Genomic DNA, 25,808 nt, shown 5'->3' with positions numbered 1-25,808 from the left:
AATATAAATAAACATAAGCAGTAGCTCCCATAAAAAGACTGATTTTAGCATGTGTCTGCTCCTCTCATATTTAATTTACAGTATTATCTTGGCAGATAGACAGAAGCCAAACCTAAATTATATAATGTTCATTGCTATAAGTGTATTATGTGCGATATTATCCTGACCAACATATCTTCATGGTTTGTCAGGAAATTTGGAAAGGACTAAGTCCTTCCAGTCCTCTCTACACTAATGTTTGCCAAAAATCAATACTAAAACAACATTTGCCATATTCCAACATTACTCAAAATGAAAAGCCACTTGCTTGGTTTTGGGAAAATGAGAAAATGTATGCAAGAGAACACCTACCTCCTCCCACATAGCCTGCAGAAAACAAATACTGGGGGTAACATTAAAGTAGCCTCCCGAGGTAAAAAGTTATGTAAAATAATATGATGCCCAAAGAGTATTCTGTTCTGCCTTTATTTTCCCTTTGGGCAAATAAAGCAAAGTTTAAAATTGCCATGCTTTGGATTATATTCTAAATAAAATAGATGGACTTCAGCATGTGAATATATACATTCCATCAGGGCATTTGGGTGGCCCTAAAAATTATGAGGCCAAAGCTCTCTTTCACAGATCATCATCAAAAATTAGTTGCATCTAAACAGTATGACATGCAGTTAGTCCAAGAGACTGATGACCTTAGAGAAAATGTGATAAAGAGTCCTGTGACACCTTATAGACTAACAGACGTATTGGAGCATAAGCTTTCGTGGGTGAAGACAGACGCATGTGGTGGAAATTTCCAGAGGCAGGTATAAATATGCAGGCAAGAATCAGTCTAGAAATTTCCACCACATGCGTCTGACGAAGTGGGTATTCACCCACAAAAGCTTATACTCCAATACGTCTGTTAGATTCAGGGCTGCCCAGAGGCAGGGGAGTGGGAGCAAGTGGGGCAATTTGCCTCAGGCCCCAGGCCTCACAGGGGTCCCCATGAGAATATAGTATTCTATAGTACTGCCATTTTTTTATGGAAGGGGCCCCCAAAATTGCTTTGCCCCAGGTCCCCTGAATCCTCTGGGTGGCCCTGGTTAGTCTGTAAGGTGCCACAGGACTCTTTATTGCTTTTTACAGATCTGGACTAACACAGCTACCCCTCTGATACTTAAAAAAATACAACTCAAACATTTTCTCCAAATGATTTCTAACTACTTGGTAATCTACCCCACATTTTTTTCACCCCCTTAACTCGTCAATAATAAATTGCAAGCTGCAGCTGTTGCTGAGTTGAATTTGACAGCTGAATCCAGGATGCTCTTGTATTAATCCTTTAGAGAGTCTCTTGAATGAGCAAGTGTAAATGTTTGACTTCTTCAAAAGAGTACAAGTCGCATAGGAATTGCAGGCAGAATAAGGACATTCTGCTATATATAACAATCACAAATATTGATATTCTCAGATCGTTATTTAACAAAATTACTGCAGATCACTGGAACACAATAATTCTTTTAAGTACTATGTTTTACAAAGACCAAAGAAAAACATGGAAGTATATTCTGTTTCAATGTGACCTTTTAAAAAAAAATCATTCAGAATGTTGTTCTCATCACAGATCAAGCACAGACCACTGCATATGGTGCACAACCGGAAATGTACATCACTACTCCGATATAATGCTGTCCTAGGGAGTCAAAAAATCTTAACGCGTTATAGGTGAAACCACGTTATATTGAACTTGCTTTGATCCGCTGGAGCATGCAGCCCTGCCCCCCGGAGCCTGCTTTATCACATTATATCTGAATTGGTGTTATATTGGGTCGTGATATATCGAGGTAGAGGTGTATGTTGGTAATATTTTTTCAGGTGAGCCCAGCAGAAAGACTACATATTTCCCCTGACTTTTCAGCTGCTTATTGCTTTATAAATTCCTGGCACCAAATTTCAACTCCAGGCTACTCAGCATGACTAAAATTACATTATAGAGCTTGTATTCAGATCAACTCCAATAAACACAGACTGCCTGGGTTCAAACATTCAGGAAATCATAAAATTTGGTATACAGGGATCTTTTCAAGACTCTTAAAACAAGGCTAGAGTAAGATGTCATGCAATGGTTTTAGAACAACTCACAAAAAAAAACCGTCATTTTCTGGTTTGCTATCAATGGGGTCATGTTAATTTTGTCAATAAACACGTCTGGCTTTTATTTTTTGCCTTACAAAGAAAGGATACATTCAATATAAACATTAGCAACATGGCATTTGAAAGATAATTGCACTCCATGAGCAACCTAAGTTAGTAGGCCTTCATCTTAGCGCCTTTACCTATCCAATGTGTTCTAAAGTCTACCCCAGATAGGATCTCTTATTGATTGAAGGTAACCTGTAGAAATGTAGTGAAAAAATGAGATAGTTCTACAATATCAAATTATAGGGCATTCAGTACAAGTGACATCAAATGTATACTTTTTTTAATTGATGAAGGCCAATGAAATCAAGCCAGTTGCCATGACACAACTATCAGTTGCTCTCCTGGAATATAGAACCAGCTCATACAAAGAAGGAGCATAGGTGTATTTGCACTGCATATATTCTCTCATAACCAGTCAAAATGAGAACCAATCAGTGGTGAAGGCCTTCACAGACTTGCATAAACCATCCAATTGTGAACCTTTTGCTGTTCTCACATCACTAGATTTATATTGATTTGGGGTATAATGAGACTGACTTTTAGCATTCTTTCATAAGTTGTTTAGCTATGCAGAATCTGATTTCTAGCATGCTTTTACAGATAGCTTGATTGTGGTGAGACCAGATTATATTGTGTGTGTAGTCTATGTTAATACTAAATTATTTTTTTTTAAAAAAACCTCACTTCCATTTTAGTAAGTGCACAGATAATTCTTTGAGCATATGGTGGAAATGGGACATTTCATCTGCTGCAGCACAATAAACAAGTTATAGTAACCTTTATGCCTCCGACCTCATAAGATGAAAGTTGGTGGAAAATCAGCCTATGTTGTTCTATCCCTCCCCATCTTCAGACCACAAGCCAGCCATAATAATTAGGCATGACAATTTGAATGTGTAAAATCATATTTTCATTTAGAAGTGAATTTTGCAAGCTATGCTGAGAAAAATAAAATCGGGAATTTTGGAGCATTAAAAATTGCAAAGAAAATGAAATTTTCAGGAAAATGCCATGGAACAAAATTAGTGACAATTTGCATTTAAATTTCACAGAAATTTTTTTGCCTGCCTCAGCCAGGCCAAATTTTAAAATTTGTAATTGATTATGGCTATAAATTCCTAAAAAGGAGAGCTTCAATGGATAAAGAAACCAAGCTTCCAATCACTGGATCTAGTGTAACAGGACTACAATCACCGAACTTGAAAAAAATCTCTCCATATAAATGGATGGCAAGAAATATTTAGGGAGGAAGCAGCCATATATATTGTCGCTTTGAGGGGCACTAACAGGGAACAAGATCAAAACTGCAGACTAATACGCACTGAACAGCAGAAATTCTCTCTTAAGTTGTTTTTTTATTTGGATGCATTTTCTTAGTAAAAGCCCTATTCCGATAATTGGATCTATGCCAGCAGAATTTAATTCCCCTCTGGGTTCCATGGAGCCCTAATGACATTGTTAACTTCTGTAGGACTGCATATGGGTACAAGGTTCTGCCTTCAAGAATCTGATTACATCATCAGGACCTAACTGTGTACAATTTACATTTGAGGAATAGTACCAAGGGATCACAGAGAGAACCTGAAAACTGCTGCATTGTGTGCCTGGCTGCAGCTCAGAGCTTTCTGTCCTGCTGGACTATCATTAAGCTATTGTGACACCCCAATATTCACCGCCATGTAGTTAAGATAAGTCTTATACAAAGTATGCCTTGTTAGGTGTTATTCTAAAAGTCTCAGTCTGCTAGACTGTAATATCTAGTTGGACTGTATGTTGTATCGTCATGTGTGAAGTTATGAAGTTTGGCTATGTGTGTGTTGCTGAAACATGTCCAGAGGTTGACAACACCCACAAGCAGCCTTTCACAGATGACAGTAAAAAGGCCAAATAGTGTTAATGGCTTATTGGGGAAATGCACACAAGCACAAGGACTACCCCAGGAACTGTGTACAATAGAAACTTCTCAGAGATAGCACTACACAATGGGAACTATTTGACCCAGGTCACAGCAAAAGAGCTTTCCAGCAAGTGAGGAGAAGATATAAAAGGAGGAAAATGACAGTATGGGGGGTTCCTCACTACAACACCACACCTGGAAATGCCCAAGGAACAAAGACTGAACTGTGGGACGTGATGGTCCCATGCTTGAAATATTTTTAGCCTATGAATGAAAACCTGGGAAAGCCAAGACAACTTGTGCCTTAAGAATCTGCCAACCTGTTTATTACTCAGGGTGAGAATTTGCTAATTTATATGTTACCTATCTAGCGTGTGAAGTTCAATTTGCGTTTTTTGTTTATTTACTAAGGTAATCTGTTTTGATCTGTTTGCAACCCCTTATAAACTACTTACAATTTACCTTTTGTAGTTAATAAACTTATTTCTTGTTTATAACATAACCCAGTTTATGCAATTCATATCTGGGGGCAGGAGTGTCAGGATTCCTTCCTCACTCTGAACTCTGGGGTACAGAGGTGGGGACCTGCATGAAAGCCCCCCTAAGGTTATTTTTACCAGCTTAGGTTAAAAACTTTTCCAAGGCACAAATTCCACCTTATCCTTGAACAGTATGCTGCCACCACCAAGTGATTTAGACAAAGAATCAGGGAAAAGACCAGTTAGAGTCCTATTCCCCCAAAATATTCCCCCAAGCCCTTTCCTGGGGAAGGCTTGAGAATAATATCCTCACCAATTGATAAAGGTGAACACAGACCCAAACCCTCGGATCTTAAGAACAATGAAAAAATCAATCAGGTTCTTAAAAGAAGAATTTATTTAAAGTTAAAAGAATCACCTCTTTAAAATCAAGATGGAAGATAACTTTACAGGGAAACAAAAGATTCAAAACACAGAGGATTTCCTCTCTAAGCAAAACTTGAAAGTTACCAAAAAAAAAAACCAGTAATAAACCCTCCTCTTAGGACAGGGAAAATTCACAAGCTAAAACAAAAGATACTCTAACACATTTCCTTGCTATTACTTACTACTTCTGTAATATTAGATGTATCATTTCAGTGGGGGCTGGATTACTTGCTTGGTCTCTCCCTTTGTCTCCGGAGAGAACACGCACACAGCTTCCCCCCCACCACCACCAAAACAACACAGCCTCCCCTTCACCCCCGGATTTTAAAGTTTCTTCTTTCCCCATTGGTCCTTCTGGTCAGGTGCCAACCAGGTTATCTGAGCTTCTTAACCCTTTACAGGTAAGGAGGGATTTTATGCTACCCTTAGCTGTATGTTTATGACGGGGGGGAGAGAGACAAGAAATTGTGCACATCTCTCTCCACATTGAGGGAGAGGGCGAATTTTTATGAGCTTGCTCTGTGCAAATCTGTCTATACAGTGCAAGTCAGTATTATATTGGGTTTATCCCCCAAAAGGAGCATGCACGTGAGTGCTGGGTGAGTCCTCTCTCACAGAGCTGATGTCAATCTGTGTCTGCATCTAGGTGTGGCCATACCTGTGTGTGTGCGCTGCAAGAGGCCAGAGGACCTAATTCAGTAAAACAGGGAGAGGGAATCCAGGTTGGTGGAGCAGGAGAGGCTCAGTGGAAACCCCAGTACATCAGGTAGCATCCTGGATGGGGGGAGTCTAACCCATCACAGCTATATACTGTACTGCAATTGTCATTAAAAAAAAAGGTAGCCACCTGTATAACACAGTGCCCAATTCATATCACTGAAGAGTTAAAAACATTTCCAGATTTATTGAATACTGCTTTCAAATATCCTTGCTTAAAACACCTTGAACGTAGTAAGTGCTATATAAAATTAAGGCAGTTTTTCTGTAGCAATCTGTGGGATCTTGGGAGGAGCATGCCATAGAGTAGCTGATCCATGGCTCTTCCCTCCCATCAGTCCCACAGAGCTCCACCAACCCGGCTACACTTCTCCAAAGCTTGAGGAGATTGTGCCATGCAGCCACCGCTCCTTCCCTTCTGCAATTTTTAGGCCCTTTTACAAGTTCCTTTCTTTATCTTCCTCTACACTTGCAGAATGGAGAGAAGAGAGGAGCCAATTACCCACTAACCTACAGCACAGATCTACAATACAACTGGAACAGTTCAAAAGCAGCATGAGGCTGGGGCCCAAAAAAGTCTTACAACCACATTAGACTGAAACAGTGTTTGAAAAAGTTTTCAAACACTAGCAAATACAGGACCTAATCCTAGGTATCTCAAACCCAATGATCAGGCCACAAACCTGTCCCTAATATAATTTTTTAATCTCTTCCATTGCAATATGTTCAGCTTTTAAAGGGACATGGTCAGGCTAAAATTTTAATAAAATAATAATAATCATAACAAACAGTCTCTTAACTCTATCACTAACATACGTTGTAATTGGGGGGGAAGGTTAAAAAGGCTTTAGTTTTTCACCTTGCTTGTTGTTTACTTTTTTCATATTCCTCAGCATGGATGGTAATCAGTTTTATTCTTAGGGTCTCATAAATTAGCAGGATTTTGGTGTTATTTCTTATTCCCTTAAAAGGAAATGGTTTCCCTTAAAATATATTTTAAAAAAAAACAGAGAAACATTTATATTGATGTTAGGCTTTGTAAGAACTCCTACTTGGGGTCAAAATAGTCCCTCAAAGTTAATAAATTATTTAATATAGTAATTAAGAGCCTAATTCTGCAAATGCTTTCTACTGAGTGCAATACCACTTTGGGATTACTCAGGGTAGCAAACACTACATGTGTTTGCAGAATTGGCCCCACAGATCTCACCTCCCACATCAGTCTGCAGTCTGTGTTTTCATCCAGTTCTTGAGGCATTCGCTTTTCTCCTGCAAACGGGCCAAATTTTTCACCCTAAATAATGATTACACAAAGAATGCATGAGTTACCAAACTACAATCTTTTGAATCACCTTTAGCTTCAGAAGAAAAAGACAATTTTGTTCTATCTGCCTCACATCCTCCTAAGGAGCACACATTAAACAGGGTTGCAGCTGAGAGCTGGATGACTAAAACTTAAAGTTCATACACCACTTTGCAAATTTAAGGCTAAGCATCTATCATGTAGAACTACAGACATCATTATACAATGAGCTAATCTGTTTGGGGTTTTTCCTTTTCATATTTTGTGACATTATTATTTTACAACAGTTTCCCTTACCACATATATCCTCCATTTGGCAAATCATATTTTTCTGTATTTTGAAAGAGGCTGAAATTCACATGACATTTGTTTAATAAAGAACTACAAAACGTCAGCACCAAGGTTATCTCTGCATAAGCTTATAAAAGAGTATTTTGCAACAGACATCCTTATAAAGGGTAAAGTATTTGGCAGCTATAGAGTTTACATTAGATTTATTTGCATGATTACAACACTGCTTTTTGAAATATCAAATCAAAATACTCAACATTGAGGTTTTTGAACAAACAGAAAAATCTGTTTAAGTAGCACTGAGCATATACATGTCTATAATTTAATTCCAGCGTATGTAAACAAAATATTTTTTTAAAAATATTACCTGTTATTCACAACACATGCCATGAAAATATGAATTGATATGTTCCCCCAACAGTTTTGTCCCAAACATACCACATTAGCAGCATGTGAACCATTTAACTAGGACTTTATTCCCATAATAGTATCTTCAGTTTGCAACTGACCTTGTATATTGTTGGGCTGCAGAATACATTTTTGTTGTAGGCATTATCCTAACTGAAATACTTTATGTTCCTTGCTCTGTGACATAATATTCTCTTGAAAGGGGGATTTATGTAGTATATGTTCACATTTTTAAATATATGTTCTTGTCTACCATATCCCTTTCCTGCCTCCCTACACTCAATCAGATTAGGTGGCTTTTCAGCGTCCATGCTCTGTAACTTTCTCAGACTAACTCACAGAAGGCCAACTCAGGGAAAAACAAGGAAGTTTCAGGGACAAGGTTTGTTCGAAACAGCAGAAAAGAACAGGAGATATAAGGTCAACTGTATAAAATGGTAGGAGAGAGATTAAAACGATATCGTGAAGAGTCCTTAAGATTTGTAATTCATGGTACAAACTCCTCAATTTACCTGATACAAGTCACATTTCCACATTACATAATACCTAGTCCCTCAAAATTCTTCCAGGTAGTCATAGAATCATAGAACTGAATGAGACCTCGAGAGGTCATCTAGTCCAGTCCCCTGCACTCAAAGCAGGACCATTCCTGACAGGTGTTTGTCCAACCTGCTCTTAAAAATCCCCAATAATGGAGATTCTACAACCTCCCTAGGCAATTTATTCCAGTGCTTAACCACTGACAGTTAGGAAGTTTTTCCTAATGTCAACCTAAACCACCCTTGCTGCAATTTAACCCCATTGCTTCTTGTCCTATCCTCAGAGGTTAAGAACAATTTTTCTCCCTCCTCTTTGTTAACATCCTTTTATGTACTTGAAAACTTATGTCCCCTCTCAGTCTTCTCTTCTCCAAACTAATTTTGGTAGGATGAAATTCCCATACTAGAAGTTAAGTATTCCAGTCTTGTACAGGCTAACTGAAATGGCTATTCGCTGCTGAAGTATAATAAAGTGACAAGTTAACTGTGACTTAGCAGTATCCAAAGACTGGATTTATAAACTGAGAACAGTTTAAGTGTAAAAAGACACACATGTGAATTGACATAAACCAAAAAGTTCTGCTGTAACAGAAGGCATCAAGGCCCCAATCCTGCAAAGTTTTACGCAGATGCTTAACTTCACTCAAGTAGTTCCAGCTAAATTGATATAAGCTATATTTAAACAGACATGGGAGTGTACACACACAATGTTGCACTGGTTTAACTAAAGGTGTGATGTTAAATCAGTGTGATTTCTACCTTGTTTTGTTTTGTTTTGTTTTTTAAATAAGATCAAGGCCCAAGTTTGTAAGGTATGGCTGTTTCTCCCCCATCTTTCCAAGAGACAACACCAACATGCTATTCAGTCTTCAAGAGTTCCAGCTAGGAACACAGAGAGTATTCCCCTTGTACCCTTCTTCTGCAAGATGGACATACTCCTCCCTGACACCAAGATCTTCAGTCCCCTTTTGCTCTAGGCCATAGAAGAAAGAGTAACAGGTGTCACACAAGTTGGAAAGGATATCTATTCTTCCTTCCCACCAAGTGACAAGAGACAATGCCACAGGGCTCTTCCACAGAGCTTGGAGAGGGAGAGTAATGGACAAGGATCAAACCTCTAGGAGGGAAGAATGAACATTTATGGCAGCAATTTGGAGGAAGCATAATCAGCAGCATAGGCTGAAGTCTAGAGGTTAGGCGCACTTAAGTAAAAATGAGAGAGGAAGGAGGCTCAGAAACTAGAAACAGGATGATGATTACTGCACTCCAATAGCTGCAGCTGATTACATAAAAAAGGCTCTGTGTTGCTATGCTCAGCCAAACCAATATTATAATAAATTAGTTGTCTTTATACTTAGAAGTATAAAGACAATGAATAAGGGCTCCTGCTTTTAATCAAATAGAATCATCCAACCCCTTACTTCTCGGCACTGAATCCCCAGCAAATTAACAACTACTTATATCATACTGTGTATTGTCCTTCTCTAGAAGTTTGACTGAAAACTATATTTTATTTTTAGTATTTAATTCTCATTTTTCATTCCATTTCTCAATATGAGTTTTAATATTCCACCATCTTTTAACATTAGTCATATACTAAAGCAGTAAGGCTAGCAATGCTTAGAGGCCATTAGTCAGTCAGTCCAGTATTCGTTAATCCATTTCTATTTACTATCTATCTCTATCACTGTGTCCCTAATGCAACGTTTATTCTTGGAACTGGATAAAACAACTGCAGAAATCTAAAGCACAGATCTAATCAGAGATAAAAATGTATCAACACAACCCAATTAAATACCTAAGTAGTCTATGTATGAGTGCACTTTAAATAGGACCTGTCTGCCAAGGTAACCTTAACAGCTAAGAAGTCAACTTTTATAATTTAGTTCCTGTAAGCAAAAAGAATATAATGCCAGATTTTCCTTTATCACAAGATAGCACTATAGTTCTAGAAAACATATTGTTAAACCTTAATATCAGCAAGCACAATATTACATACACTTAGGCCTTGTCATCACTTGGAAAAATTGTGCAGTATTTTTAACATGTGCTAGCAAACATGTTAAAATTTTAGTGTAGACAAGGCAGCTATAGCTTTAATGTGTGTTTCTTGGATGAGGTAAGGGTTTACTTTACCAGTCAAATCATGTTAAAACTGTAACTGCTTTGTTTACACTAGTTAATATGTGTTTGCTAACACACGTTAAAAATACACTTCCTCCCCTGGTGTAGACCTACGGATTAATTTGGGTACTGTTGATAAACATTTGTATAGCTCCATAATTTTGGAGGGTTCTGAACAGAGATCTTTAAAAAGTCACTAGTCAAAAGAATTTATAACATAAAGATGGGATTGTAACTTTGCAATCTGCCCCCAGGTAAAGGGAAGTGTTTAATACTACTACTTAGCTCTTACATTGCATAGCTGCACTGCCCCAGGAGCAGGCCAGCGTGTAGACTGTGGGCAGGTCCAGACTAGAGCTTTAAATCGATTTAAACAGCTTTAAATCGATTTAAAGCTGTAACCGTCCACACTACAGAGTACAGTAAATCGATTTTAAGGGTCCCTAAAATCGATTTCTGTACTCCACCTAAACGAGCGGAGTAACCCTAAAATCGATTTTATAAAATCGATTTTATGCTAGTGTGGACGGAAACAGAAGTTAATGGCCTCCGGGAGGTATCCCATAGTGCACCGGTGGCCGCTCTGCACAGGGAAAGGAACTCTACTGCTGGCCAGGTAAACAGGAAAAGCCCCGGGAACTTTGAAATTTCAGTTCCTGTTTGCCCAGCGTGGAGCTCTCAGCAGCAGAGATAACAATGCAATCTCCTGAGAATAGGAAAAGAGCTCCAGCATGGAACACACAGGAGTTACAGGATCTGATAGCTGTATGGGGAGAAGAGTCAGTGCTTTCAGAACTGAGGTCCAGCAGAAGAAATGAGAAAACCTTTGAAAAGATTTCTAATGCCAGGAGACAGAGAGGACACAGCAGAGACTCGTTGCAGTGCAAGGTGAAAGTGAAGGAGCTCAGACAGGCGTATCAGAAGACCAAAGCAGCAAAGGGCAGGTCAGGATCTGGCCCCAAAACATGCCGCTTCTACAAGGAGCTGAACGCAATATTGGGGAACTGTGCAACGACAACCCCCCCCTTGTCTGTGGATTCAGAGGTGGGGGTAGTGATCTCTGCCACTGCCGAAGATTTAGAGGACAGCGAAGATCACGATGAGGACCAAGAGGAGGACGAAACAGCAGAGAGCACAGAGCATTCAATTCCCCCTAACAGCCAGGATCTTTTCCTAACCCTTACAGAAGTACCCTGCCAGCCCTCTCAAGCCAGTAGCACAGAAAATGATGCTGTGGAATTGTCCTCTGGTGAGTGCACTTTTTTTATTAAAAGCGTAGGCTGAATGAATGCAAGCCTTTTTTAGTGAGTGATTTGCCATGAGTGCTTGCATGCAGTAGCTGGAATTAGAGTTACTGGAACAGTCCGTTAACATGTCTGGGAACAGAGATGACCATTCATTCCTTTCTTCTGTGCTGAGCCAGTAAATGAAAAACCTTTCCTAAAACAATGACCCAGGTGGTGGTTGTTAGAAAGCTGTTCATTCCTACGCGGTAGTGTCCCCTAGCACTTGGCCAGCATGAATCATCCCTATTAACTGCCATGGCAGAGGGGGGATGGGGTTAGGTAGATGGCATTAAAGCTAACTCCAAAGTGCAGCACAGATGATTGTGGGAGGGAACTTGTATTTCCCTGTGCTGCACCTTTTCCATGGCTTAAGAAAAGAAACCAGTGTTGTTCCTTAAAGCGCTTTGCCTCACTACTGTTCATGCTACCTGATAATAGCAGGGGGTGCAGGGTACTACAAGCCACTGCACGGTTCACTACCAAATAACTTACCATTGTCTCCGGACACGGTCTGTGTGCTCCCCTGACCTGCGGCTGAGCTGAAATCTCAGTCCTCAGCCACAAGCAATAAGTATTAAAAGAATCCTAAGGCGACCTTGTGGTAAAGTTACATGCTCAAGGTACGGTGAATAGCGCAGTTCACTGAGAAAGACTGTATCCATTGTTCTATGAAATGTCTCTTATGATTCTTCTATCACTCTTTCCACCCCCACCCCCCCACACAGCTGCACATTTCTCCAGCCTCCCTCTCCCTTCTCCTGTCCGACGGGGAGGTCACATAAGAAGGCTAAGAAAAAAGAGGACGCGTGAGGAGATGTTCACAGAAATTATGGCAGTAACCCGTACTGAGAGAGCTCAGCAGGGGGACTGGAAACAATTGGTCGCAAAGTACAGGGAGGCTGCCAGTCAACGCGAAGACAGGAGGGATGCTAAAAATGATTTCAGGTGGCAGGAAGAGCAGCGCTGGCGGGCAGCAACGCTGGATCTTCTTCGTGATCAGACCGACATACTCCGCGATATGCTGGAAGAGCTGCGTGGTCTCAGGTTGCCTCTGCAGCCCATGTATAACCTCCCTCAGTACTCACCCTGTCCCACACCTTCCAGAACCAGGCCTGTAAGAACGCGTGGGGGAAGGCTATCTGCACCAGCCAACTACACCCCTGTGGACAGTCCAACCAGAAGGCTGTCATTACATTGAAAACCCCTTAATGTTATGTTTCTTCCCTCCTGTACTCCTCCCAAACCTCTCCCTTGGCACCATTTACTTACTTTACTCTCAGGACATGCTATGCAAAGGCAGTGTGAGGGTGGGTTGTTAAAGAAATAAAGCATGCAGCTTTGCAAAGCTTCAGGGAAGCTAGTTTGCAGCATCAGGAGTAAACACATGGGAAGGTGGGTAATACAGGGAAAATAAACAAAGCAGTCATACCGTACCATGGTCTATGATAAATCTTGTTATGTCTTCTCTGATGCGCCTTCTTCTTACCAACCTCCCTCCTCCTTCCTCCAAACCTCCCTCACTCCCTTCCCCGGAGAACCCCGAGTTATGAAATGTCATGCACAGGATTGTAACAGCAAGCATGATGATTGATTGCTGAAAGGGTCTGATTTTTAATAAAGAACTCAATTTCTTTAACAAATACCAGTAACTTTATTTTCAATAAGCAAGCAGTTAAGGAAGGGTGCAGGGAAGCTCGTTTGCAGCAGCCAGAGTCAAGACATGGGGAGGTAGGTAATAACAGGGAAATAAACATACCAATCACACTGTTCCCTGGTCCATGAAGCCACTTCTGGGCTTCCTTAACTGACTTTGTCTTTCCTTCCTACATCCCTCCCTAACCCTAGCCATTTACTATTCTTCTCCCAAAAAAACCCTATTACTGTAATTCTATTCACAGGCTTCTAAATGCAAGAGGGAGGGTGCGCTGCTTACAGTGACTGTCTTTTAATAAAGAATTCAATGTTTTCCACAGACACAGATGGCTATTTTAATTACCGTAAGCAAGCAGTTGTGGAAGGGTGCAGGGAATGCAGCTTGCAGCAGCAGGACTGAATACATGGGGAGGGTGGTAATCAATGGAAAAGAAACTCAGCATTCAAACTGTACCCTGGCCCATGAGGAAGCTACTTTTCAGGGCTTCTCTGATGCGCACAGCATCCTGGTGTGATCTTCTAATTGCCCTGGTGTCTGGCTGCGCATAATCAGCGGCCAGGTGGTTTGCCTCAGCCTCCCACCCCGCTATAAAGGTCTCCCCCTTACTCTCACAGAGATTGTGGAGCACACAACAAGCAGCAATGACAAAGGGGATATTGGTTTGGCTAAGATCTGAGCAAGTAAGAAGCGTTCGCCATCTTCCCTTCAATCTGCCAAATGCACATTCTACCACCATTCTGCACTTGCTCAGCCTGTAATTAAACAACTCCTGAGCACTGTCAAGGCTGCCTGTGTATGGCTTCATTAGCCAGGGCATCAAGGGGTAGGCTGGGTCCCCAAGGATAACTATAGGCATTTCAACATCTCCAACTGTTATTCTCTGGTCAGGGAAGTAGGTCCCTTGCTGCAGCCGTTTAAACAGTGTAGTGCTTCTGAAGACACGTGCGTCATGAACCCTTCCTGGCCATCCCACGTGGATGTTGGTGAAACGTCCCTTGTGATCCACCAGGGCTTGCAGCACCATTGAAAAGTACCCCTTGCGGTTTATGTACTGGGCGCCCTGGTGCTCCGGTGCCAAGATAGGGATATGGGTTCCATCTATGGCCCCCCCACAGTTAGGGAATCCCATTGCAGCAAAGCCATCCACAATGGCCTGCACGTTTCCCAGAGTCACAACCTTTCGAAGCAGCAGCTTAATGATTGCTTTGGATACTTCCAGCACAGCAGCCCCCACAGTAGATTTTCCCACTCCAAATTGATTACCGACTGACCGGTAGCTGTCTGGCGTTGCAAGCTTCCAGATGGCTATTACCACTCGCTTTTCCACTGTGAGGGCTGGTCTCATCCTGGTATTATGCCGTTTCAGGACAGGAGAAAGCGAGTCACAAAGTTCAAAGAAAGTGCTCTTACGCATGCGAAAGTTCCGCAGCCACTGTGAATCGTCCCATACCTGCAGGACTATGCGGTCCCACCAGTCAGTGCTTGTTTCCCATGCCCAAAAGCGGCGCGGAACGGGTAGAACCTCCCCCAAAACCGTCAGGAGCTCCAAAGTGCAGGGGCCCGGGGTGTCGGAAATCTCGTTCTCCAAGTCCTCATCACTGTCGTCCCCGCAGTCAAGCATTCTCTCTTGCATTTCTGACTCATGGTTCAGCATGGATAGCATGAGAATGCGTGAACTATTTACAGCATTCGCGATCAAGGATAAGAGCACTCCTGGATCCATGCTTGCTGCAAAATGGCGTTTTCTCACTGCAGCCAGTAAAAACCGCGCGAAGTGACTGTGTTCCGCTGACAGGAAGGGAGGGGGTGAGGCTGTACCCAGAACCACCCACGACGGGGATTTTGGCCCCATCATGCACTGGGGTAGTAACCCATAATTCCAAAGGCCAGGGACCCATGCAGGAACTGTGGGATAGGTACCCAGAGTGCAACGCTCAGGGAAAAGATGGACGCCAGGGAACATGGACGCTCAACATCGATGTAAGTAGCCCTAGTGTGGACGCGCAAAATCGATTTTATAAAGCCTGCTTTATAAAATCGATTTTAATAACATCGATTTTACCCTGTAGTGTGGACGTGGGCTGTGGGTATGGCTACACTTGAAATTTCAAAGCGCTGCTGTGGCAGCGCTTTAAAGTGTGAGTGTGGTCGGAGTGCCAGCGCTGTGAGAGAGCTCTCCCAGTGCTGCACGTACTCCACACCCTCTACGGGTGTAGCTTGCAGCACTGAGAGCCGTGCTCCCAGCACTGCGGCACTGATTACACTGAGGCTTTACAGCGCTGTATCTTGCAGCACTCAGGGGGGTGTTTTTTCACACCCCTGAGCACGAAAGTTGCAGCGCTGTAAAGTGCCAGTGTAGCCAACGCCTGTGACTCTCACAATTAGTTCCCTGGTTTCTGTCTTGATTCAGAGGCAAAGTAGTCTGTGATTGCCCTTCTCCAGCAGCAGATTACTTCTTTTATGTTGGCTTAGGGCTTGGCTACACTCACACTTTACAGCGCTGCAACTGGGATGTGAAAAACACCCCCCTGAGCGCTGCAAGATACAGCGCTGTAAAGCGTCAGTGTAATCAGGGCAGCAGCGCTGGGAGCGCGGCTCCCAGCGCTGCACGCTACACCCATAAGGGATGTGGTTTACATGCAGCGCTGGGAAAGCTCTCTCCCAGCGCTGCCGCTCTGACTACACTCACAGCGCTTTGAAATTCCAAATGTAGCCATACCCTTGGTTCCTCTGGCCAGAGAATTGTGGGGAAAGGAGAATCATGGTTCTGCCTACCTCTCCACTCCCACCCCACCCCTCGTGGCCCCACCCACCACAGAGGCAGTCCTGCAGTGCCTGATCAGTTCCCCCCAGCCACACCCTCCACAGCTCTGTAATTGGCAATAAGGGTAGCCCACGCAGGGCAAGAGACAAACACAGAATACTAAAATAAGAGAAAGGAAGGGTCCTGGGAAAGGATAGATGAGGTTTAAGAGTATGGGAGAAGGAAAGAGATTGCACAGCAGGCAATGTAAATTCTTATATTTTAAAATAAAAGCTGCAAGAGGAATGGACAGCAGTAGAAGAGAAATTGGCGCTGGAAAGCAGGCAAATGGAGCGCAGAAGAGAGATTTCAAAGAGGAGAGTGAGGACACTTGGTGCACAGGGAGGAGGTCATTGCAGACAGCTGTGTGAAAAGAAGGCACAACAAGAGCAGGAAGAGAGAGAGCAGCAAAACAAGAAGACTGGAGCCCAAGGGAATGATGGAGATGAAGATTAGATGTACACACAGGCAAGACCGAAAAGTGACAGTGTAAATGCTGGCATTCTGAGGCTCCATATTCCCCGTGCCTCACTTATCTCCATAACAAATGTCCTCAGCATGCCATCCTTGGTTCTGAAACTTGATTCTCTCCCTCTTGCACCTCACCAATAATGAAAGTTCTGCAGGTCAAATTAGGCGCACAGCTACACCCATGCAGACCTCATTGTTTTCAGTTTATGCCCTCGATGACACCCTAGCAAACCTACATAAATCTAATGGTGCAGTGTTATATGGGGCATAATCTGAGAGCAATGGGCCTAATCTGCCACATCGTGTGCTTAGATGGAGCAGGAGGTGGCGGCCTGGAAGTTGGTTGGGGTTTCCTGATGTAGGGCAACCCAATTTCATAGCAAATTAGCTTCTGTGCAAGGACTGTATGCCAGTGGCGGCTCAGGTGTAACAGAGCTCATCCTTCCTCTTACGGGGACTGGCTGGCACAAAAGGCAGTAAAGCTACTTTCGGCAACTTTATGCCAGTGAAGTTCCCTTTTGTAGGGGAATTCTCCACTGGGCCTTTTCCAGCCACGGACATAGCACAAGATAGCCTTAGCAGCAGGCAGAATCCAGCCCAAGAGAGCTGCATGGCTCAAAGTGAGGACATAATTTTATCTGCAGAACCTTAATTATTGATTCCAATTAACAATGTAGAAAGTTTGACTATCATGACCAGGTTTGTTTTGTGAGGAGGACAGTGAGAAAACAATCTACTTGCAAACTTTCAAAGGGAGGATGAGAAGCTGAATGTACCTATTTCAGGTACTTATATGGCCTCCATTATCACAGTATCTGATCACCTCACAATATTTAATATAATTGTCCTCATAGGTGTGTGAGGGAAGGAAGATTAGACAAACCCTCAGTTTCTCATGCTACAAATGTTTTGCCATCATAGCTATACCAGCAACAGAAGGAGTTCTGCCGGCATGGCTGAACCACCTCCCTGAATGACATTAACTAAGCTGACAGAAGAACTCATTCTGTTGGCATAGTGTTGTGTACACTGAGGATTTTGCAGCACAGCTACGTCAGCATTAAGCCCTTTTTGCATTTGTCCTCATTCTAGACACCCTCACAAGGAACATACAGAAGGCGGCACCTTGGTGCACACGATATTCTATGCAGTGAGGAGAAAGATAGGTTCTTGAAAAATAGAGATTTGTTGGAAAGACATGGGCTCAAAATACACAGAGAAAAAAAACAGAATATATGGCATATAATTTCAATAATATGAATACTGAAGAATTATCCTTGAAACTGGACAGGCAGACAACTCTGAAAATGCAAAGCTTCAAGTATCCGAGTTTTAGAATCCAGGAAAATGGGGAAATGGAAGATGAAATTAGGGCTAAGATAATAAATGTGTGGGCCCAAATGGAGAGAGCTAAGTGGTGTAGTGTGTGACAGGAAGATACCAGTAAGATTAAAAGGCAAAATCTACAAAAGAGTGGTCTGTCCACATTTAATGTGTGGCCCTGAGTGCTGAGCAACATAAAAGAAATATGAGCACATGATCTGTTCCACAAAAAGGTGACTATCGAGATGGATGAATGGTGTATGAATGAAAGACCATGTGAAGAATGTGTATGTAGAGACATGCTCAAATTACTACCAATAAATGCAAAAATAAGAGAATGCAGGCTCAGTTGGGTTGGTCGTTTTAAGCACAGTCCTGACAATTACGAGGTAAGAGTCCAACAGATCAAGAATGAAGGAAAAAACCCAGAAAGGCCAACCCAAGAAGAAGTGGTAGGATGTCATAAAGGAAGATGATGTGTGATAGAGGATATGGTACTGGACAGAGCACTGTTGGGGGGAGTGATGGGGGCAGGACTTGTAGATATGATGGAATTAATGCAAGGGAGAAGAAGAGTTGTGCCAGTGCTAGGGGATATGATTTTTTTACACTCTTAGCTGACATATGTGAACAAAACTTTGTAGTGCAGACTAAGGAGAGGTCCACACTACAGCCTAAAAATCAATACAACTTATGTCGCTCAGAGATGTGAACCCTCCAACCTCTCCCAAGCGATACAAGTTTCATGCTGTCCCCACTGGCACTATATTGGCAGGATACACTCTCCCGCCAACACAGCTTCCACTTCTTGCCCAAGGTGGAGTAATTATGCCGACAGGAAAGCGCTCTCCTGTTGGCATAGCACGTCTTCACCAGACATGCTACAGCAGTGCAGCTGCACTGATATAGTATAAACTTGCCCTGGGACACTGACTATATCTGTCCCTGGATCAGTTAGCTCCACTATTTTACATTTATACAAATCCTTTCATCCCAAAGGATCCCCAGGAACCTTACAAAGTACTGACAGGAATCACTTCGCCAACCATCAAAACGCAGCTATCTCTGGGGTGGAACACAGCAATAGTTTCATACTGCATAACGTTGAAGGACAAGAAGTCAGGAATACCACATGTGATTCATACATCAATCACACAAAACCAATAAACTTCTACTGCAACCTTTAGGCTACATTTACACTTGGAGCTGGGAGTGTGATTCCCTGCTTGAGTATACATACTCATTGTGACAGAATATGCCCCTGTGTTAAAATCCTACATGCTAGTGTAATATTTTTGCACAAAGCGAGTCTTGTGAGGGATCATTTAAAAACTGAATTTCCTGATCAGTAATATTGCGACAAAATGCACATAGCAGTGTTATGTGTGAATTTATAAACATAAGCTGAGATCATGACTAAAAGTTTGTTTTCCAGATAAATCTGGTGAGTAGCTAAACCAAAGGCTTGCTGTGTGAAAGGGGTCACCAGTACAAAAGTCTGAGAACCCCTGTTGTAGGCAGCTAGCCAATATGTCCTGCAACACAATGGTCCCAGAGATAAGTAACATAGCCTTTTTTGATGACTACAAGTTTCTTTTCTACAGATATATACACATTTACCAGTTCTAGCAAACAAATATTCCATTATATGCCAATATATATTAACTAATACCAGATTCTTACACTTCACTTCCTCTCAAGTCAATAAAAAATAATGAATGAAACTACACATTAACATCTATCATAACAGTGACTAAAAGGAGACAAACTGCAATATCACTAAAATGGCAGAAAATACAGTAGGGATCAATTTTAAAGAAAGTCAGGCAACAACAAATGATCTTGTTCCATTTCCAGCAAAGCACTGAGAAACCAATATTGCCAATGCTTATGACTGTATCAAGAGTTTTGTGATATTGGGTGTCTGAGTTAAAGTCTAGCTGATAGAGAGAAGAGATTACATGAGAATCTCAGCTTTCATTTAAAAAAATAAATAAAATATGAAGTTTCTAGCCCTTGTAATAACAGAGAAAACCTTGAAAACATGACCTGAGTGCAACCTAAGGGTTCACACCCAAAGGCAAATTAAAAAGGATGCAAAATGGATTATCGTATACCAGGGTCGGCAACCTTTCAGAAGTGATGTGCCGAGTCTTCATTTATTCACTCTAATTTAAGGTTTCGCGTGCCAGTAATACATTTTAACATTTTTTAGAAGGTCTCTCTCTATGTCTATATATTATATAACTAAACTATTGTCGTATGTAAAGTAAACAAGGTTTTCAAAATGTTTAAGAAGCTTCATTTAAAATTAAATTAAAATACTGATCTTATGCCACCGGCCCGCTCAGCCTGCTGCCAGCCTGGGGTTCCATTCACCTAGGCCGGCAGAGGGCTGAGCAGGGCCTGCGCCCGGGACCCCAGTTGGCAAAGGGCTAATGTCCCAGACCGGCAGTGGGCTGAGCAGCTCAACCCGTAGCCAGCCTGGGGTTCCATCCGCCAGCTCCTGCCAACCAGGCTCCCAGCTGCCAGCCCCGCTCAGCCTGCTGCTGGTCTGAGATCCCGGCCCTGACACATACAGTGGGTACCTATCTTCTCCCTGGTTTTAGCCCATTCTCTTCCTCTCTCTCTGCACTGAGCTGAGGGTGGGAGTGCACTGAGCACAGGGCTTGGGGTGAAGGAGCAGGCTGCGGGTTCGGGTGTTGGGTCTGGCCAGGAGCTAGACTGAGGGAGGGCACTCAGGGTTGGGGCAGGAGGTTTGGGTGTGGAGCGCTTACCTGGGCAGCTCCCATTTGGCATGAGGGGTGCAGGTGAGAATGGGAGGGTGGGGGTGCAGGAGCTTCAGTTTGGTGCTCAGGGTGGGGGTTGGAATGTTGAAAGGTGCAAGAGTCAGGGCACAGGGTGGGGGGGACTGGGTATGTGTGGGGGGTGCAGGAGTCAGGGCAGGGAGATGGGGGAGGTGTGAGAAGGGTGCAGGAGTCAGGGCCGGGGCTGGGGCGTGTGAGGGGGATGCAGAGTCAGGGCATGGAGTGTAGGGGAGCTGGGTATATGTGGGGGTGCCAGAGTCAGGGCTGGGGTTGTGGTGGGGTGCAGGGGTCAGGTCAGGGCAGAGGCCAGGGGATGTGCGGGACTCAGGGCAGAGGGCTGGCAGGGTGTGGGGGGTTCAGGAGTCAGGGCGGGAGCTCGGGTGTGGGGTGGAGTTATGGAAATGCTCCCAGCCCCCTACCCTGAGCAGCTTACAGTAGGGAGCTGGAGGGGATATGCCCTAATTCCACTCTTCTTCCCCAAGGCCCTGTCCTCACCTCTTCTCCAGAGCAGCAAGCAGCTGCAACTGTGGTTCCAGCTCTGCTTCTCCCCCTCCCTCTCCAAGGCCATCAGCTGTTTGGCCGCAGGGAGGGAGAGGAGGAAGGGCAGGAACCCAGCATGCTGGGGGAAGAGGTGGAGGAGGAGGGAGCTTGGCTGCCAGTGGAGGTTGCCCTGCAGCAGCAGCCGGCAGGACCAAGCTTCTGCCCCCTGCCCCGGCAGGAGAGAGTGGTGGGCAGGGGGGCGGAGAAGAGTAGGCTGGGCCGGGCAGGATTTTTAATGGCACACTGCTGCCTCCTGGGGTCCCGGCCACCGGCCCCACCCAGTCTGCTACCGTCCTGGGGACCCTAGCAAGCCGCAGCGTGCCATTAAAAATCAGCTCACACGCCGTCTTTGGCACATATGCCATAGGTTGCCAACCCCTGCCATACATACTCGATCATAAGCCGGTTCGTTTATAAGCCAACCCCCCCTCCCCCCAAGATGGATAAGTGAAAATGGAAAATTTTTATAACCTGCTCATAAGCCGACCCTATAATTCAGGGGTCAGCAAACTTTGGCTCCCGGGCCATCAGGATAAGCCGCGGGTGGGTCGAGATGGTTTGTTTACCTCGAGCACCCGCAGGCATGGAGGTAAATCTCAGTAAATAAAGTGTCCCGGCATTCCAGTTGCTTACCCTGACGGGCTGGGACAGCAACTGGTGGGGAAATTTGGAGGGTAGGGGAAGCTGAGTGTCAGGGGGGTAACCCCTGTGACCACCCCCCACATGACCCCACCCCTAGCCCGGGACCCCCACACTCTCCCCATCCCTTCCCTTCCCATCTTATCTGGGGAGGGGGCCAGAGGAGGATGTCTCTGGCCCGGCTGGAGCGGCTCTGGCAGGCCAGACCAGGCGACACAGCTGCAGCATGGTCCAGCAGGCTGGGCAGGGCGGCACGGCATGGCCCAGGTACTCCAGAGCCCGGGCGGCATGGCCACAGCCTGCTCTGGGGGGCAGGGCCGAGCGGCATGGCTGCAGCTGCTTTGGAGGCTGGTGGGAGAGTAGCATGGCTAGAAACGGAGAGACTCTGGCCCCATCTCTTCCCTTCTGGCTCTGCTGCCTGTGCTGCCCTCCTTCCTCCCACTGTTGGGGGAGGGGCTGTGTCCAACCTCTCCCTCTCTATACCCATTCATAAGCCGCCCCCCATCTCTGGTGCTTCCCTTTTTTACTAAAAAAGTTCAGCTTATGAACAAGTATATACAGTATTTTTTTTTAAATCACTCAATTTTTGAGGGGCGTGCCTCATTATTTTTGAGCAGTTGGGGTTAGCAATACTAGTGATAACATAAGGACATCTGAAGGGAGCACTTTAACCACAGGAAAGAAAGATACAGTTAAGATGTCAGACAACACAGAGTACACTACAGAATTTGCTACTCAGAAATATATGTCTAATTTCACATTCAGCACCTCCTCCCAAAAATTGTTAATAGAATGACTTTAGTGGCCATTACAACAGATGGCTATATTATAGTATAATTAGTACTGTTTCCCCTCTGCTGAGGTAGGCTCCCCAGTGACATGGAGTCTGGTTACATCCTATGAACAGTTTATTTTATTTATGCATGTACACCAGTCCTGGCACAGAGGTGGTCACAAATAGCATGCAGGACAATTCCTTCTTTCAGGAATCTCAGTCATACACCAATGCTCGGTTCCCAGGAAGTAACACTAGCCTCCATTGACCAAGGAAGAGAGCAAGGCCTGCTGCTTACACAGATACCTCTAATCAGAGCCTTGCATAACAAACTAACAGAATGCCTTCCTAACAGTGAACATTTGCCGCCAAACTGAGAAAAAGTATGTGGAAGACTATGTGTAAAAGCACCACCTGCCTAAACAATATGGAGGAATTCTGGCACTGAGTGTAGGCAAGTTCTACTTTCCTTTTTCACCAGTTTCACACCAGTGAAATTTATACTTAAGAGAGAGGGAAATCAGGCCCAAAATTGTAATGGCTATTGAAATAGATAATAATTTTGATGAATTTCACTGTATTCTATTGAGTCAGGTGAATTACACACACCACAAGATAGCCCAAACAGCACCTCTCTTAAACCAATAGGATCCAAAAATGGGACAGACACACAAAATAAAAGATAGAAGCTTAATTTAATGTGGAACTGATCATTTTAGTTCTGTACCACTTCAATTACCTAAATATAATGGGGGACACTGAATATTTCTGGATAACTAAGATTGTGGATAGTCACGAGAATTTTCAATTTAATTAACAGCTGTCAGGGGATGTGACCTGTTTTGAATAAGAGGGATTTGCACTTAATTGACACTTCAGTTGTATCACATCTTTTGCAGCCAAAGTTTCACTATTCTGCAAAGCAAATTAAATCATTTATTCTGTTAAAAGTGAAAACAAAAAGGAAGAGTTTGGTGGGGAGGGAGGGATATTTAGATGGAAAACGAGATGGAAATGGAGAAATAGGTCAGGACAGGGGCACTGCCTGGGTTTTAAAAATTGTTTTAAAACACAAATAAAAACGCAACACCAAACCAAAATAAAAACCTCCTACTAACCCCTTCCTATGCCCACGATTAACCCACTCTTTGTTTGTATGTGTGCATGTACAGGGCCGGGGATTTGCCAAGCTGGGCTAGCCATTTTACGCCATTCCCCAAAGAAACAAAGCTCCCCAGGGGACGGTGTCTTTTTTTGTTGTTTTTGACCCCGGCTTCAGTCCTCACGCGCCAACAGATTCTGTGAAATGCACCAGAACATGCCTCAGTTTAACGCTGAGGTTTTTTTCATTTCAGCAAGACGCTGCCTGCTGCAAAGCAGACGGTGGCGTGAGCTCTGGCGAAGTGAGTCTGGGATTCAGTTTGAAGTCGAAAACCCTGCAGGCAGCGAGAGGGGAAGGCGCTGCAGTGAACTCCGGTACTACGTGGCAGGCTTTCTCTGGAGAACCCAGCATGTTGGAAACTAGGCGGGGGGGGCGGAGTAGCTTGCAAGCTACACAGCTGCCCTAGCTGCTTCTTCAATACACTCACCAGACAGCACACAGCCCCCTATGCGCCCTGGTGTCCCCGTCATGCCGACCCCATGGGTGCCGAGGAGCAGCAGCGAAATCACCCACCTTTTTCACTCTCCGGGCCGTATAGAGCCCCATCCCGTCCTGAACTTTAGACGACTTCAGGGCAAACCTGTCCGGCACGTACATGCCCAGCATTTTGCACTGACTGGGGCCGCCTGCGAAAGGGGAGAGGAGTTAACAGGGGCTTTCATTGCAAAGGGCAGGATATGGGGGAGGGGGCAGGGACCGAGGGGCCGGTTGCAGGATTACCCCGGCTGGCTCCTGGAGGAGAGGGGCGGAGTCAAAGGCGGCTGCAGGAGCTGGATGGGAAATCCTGGGCTCCAATTGGCTGGAAGTTGGTCGGAGGAGATCGCTGCAGAGAGAACTGGCCGCTCCTTAGGGCAGCGAGGAGGGGGGGGTGGCATTTTTTCAGCCGCCCCAAATTGCACACTCCAGGGCTCAGTCCCAAACTGGCCGAAACCACGAGATCTGGCTCAGGATCTTCCGGAAGTTTAGTGATGGTCTGATCCAGCCCCTTTTGCTTCAGCCCATTAGAGACAGAAAGGTAGGCAGGCCCACGTATTTGGCCCGATCCTTTGGTGGTCTTGGGGGAAACGAGAGAGGAAACTTAGGCTGCCCCTGACCCAGTTTAGCTCAATAAGTAAGATCCATAACTTTGAGATCCTGCATAATATTGACTGGTTTTAGAGTAGCAGCCGTGTTAGTCTGTATCAGCAAAAAGAACAGAAGTACTTGTGGCACCTTAGGCCACGTCCAGACTAGATATTAAAATCGATTTTAGATACGCAACTTCAGCTACGGGAATAACGTAGCTGAAGTCGAATTTCTAAAATCGAGGTACTCACCTGTCTGGACGGCGCAGCATCGATGTCCGCGGGTCTCCGTGTCGATTCCGGAACTCCGTTCGGGTTGATGGAGTTCCGGAATCGATGTAAGCGCGCTCGGGGATCGATACATCGCGTCCAGACTAGACGCGATATATCGATCCCCGAGCAATCGATTTTAACCCGCCGATGCCGCGGGTTTGTCTGGACGAGGGCTTAGAGACTAACAAATTTGTTTGAACTTAAGCTTTTTGTGGGCTACAGCCCACAGCATCAGATGCATGGAAAGGAACATACAGTAAGAAGATATTTATACATACAGAAAACATGGAAAGGTAAAAGGACCCATACCAACTGCAAGAGGCTAATTAAGAGACGCTATTATCAGCAGGGGAGAAAAACTTTTGAAGTGATAATCAAGATGGCCCATTTTGGACAGTTGACAGGCAGGCGTGAGGATACTTTGACATGGGGAAATAGATTCAATTAGTGTAATGACCGAGCCATTCCCAGTCTCTGTTCAAACCTAAGCTAATGGTATCTAGTTTGCATATTAATTCAAGTTCAGCAGCTTCTCCTTGGAATCTGTTTTTGAAGCTTTTCTGTTGCAAAATTGCCAGCTTAACGTCTGTCACTGAGTGATTAGAGAGGTTGAAGTGTTCTCCTACTGATTTTTGAATGTTATGATTCC

The 25,808-nt window shown here is 44.1% G+C and overlaps 1 protein-coding gene across 11 annotated transcripts in view; it reads right to left on the bottom strand.

Moving 5' to 3' along the window:
- Window positions 1–25,168, bottom strand: part of PRDM5 (PR/SET domain 5) — a 164,250-nt gene extending 139,082 nt beyond the window's left edge. For 9 of the 11 annotated variants that reach the window (XM_030564633.1, XM_030564634.1, XM_030564636.1 and 6 more), the window contains exons 1-2: window positions 24,336–24,530; window positions 6,908–6,991 (exon numbers count right to left, since the gene is read on the bottom strand). In XM_030564633.1, coding sequence (XP_030420493.1) covers window positions 6,908–6,991; window positions 24,336–24,428 — 177 coding nt within the window. In that variant the 5' untranslated portion in view covers window positions 24,429–24,530. The other 2 variants (XM_030564630.1, XM_030564629.1) reach the window with 2 other exon arrangements.
- Window positions 25,169–25,808: the final 640 nt, after the last annotated feature.

Source organism: Gopherus evgoodei, chromosome 5 (genome assembly GCF_007399415.2).
Source record: "Gopherus evgoodei ecotype Sinaloan lineage chromosome 5, rGopEvg1_v1.p, whole genome shotgun sequence".
Taxonomy (NCBI): domain Eukaryota; kingdom Metazoa; phylum Chordata; order Testudines; family Testudinidae; genus Gopherus; species Gopherus evgoodei.
The sequence above is the reverse complement of the archived record's forward strand: the minus strand, read 5'-3'. Positions and strand labels throughout refer to the sequence as shown.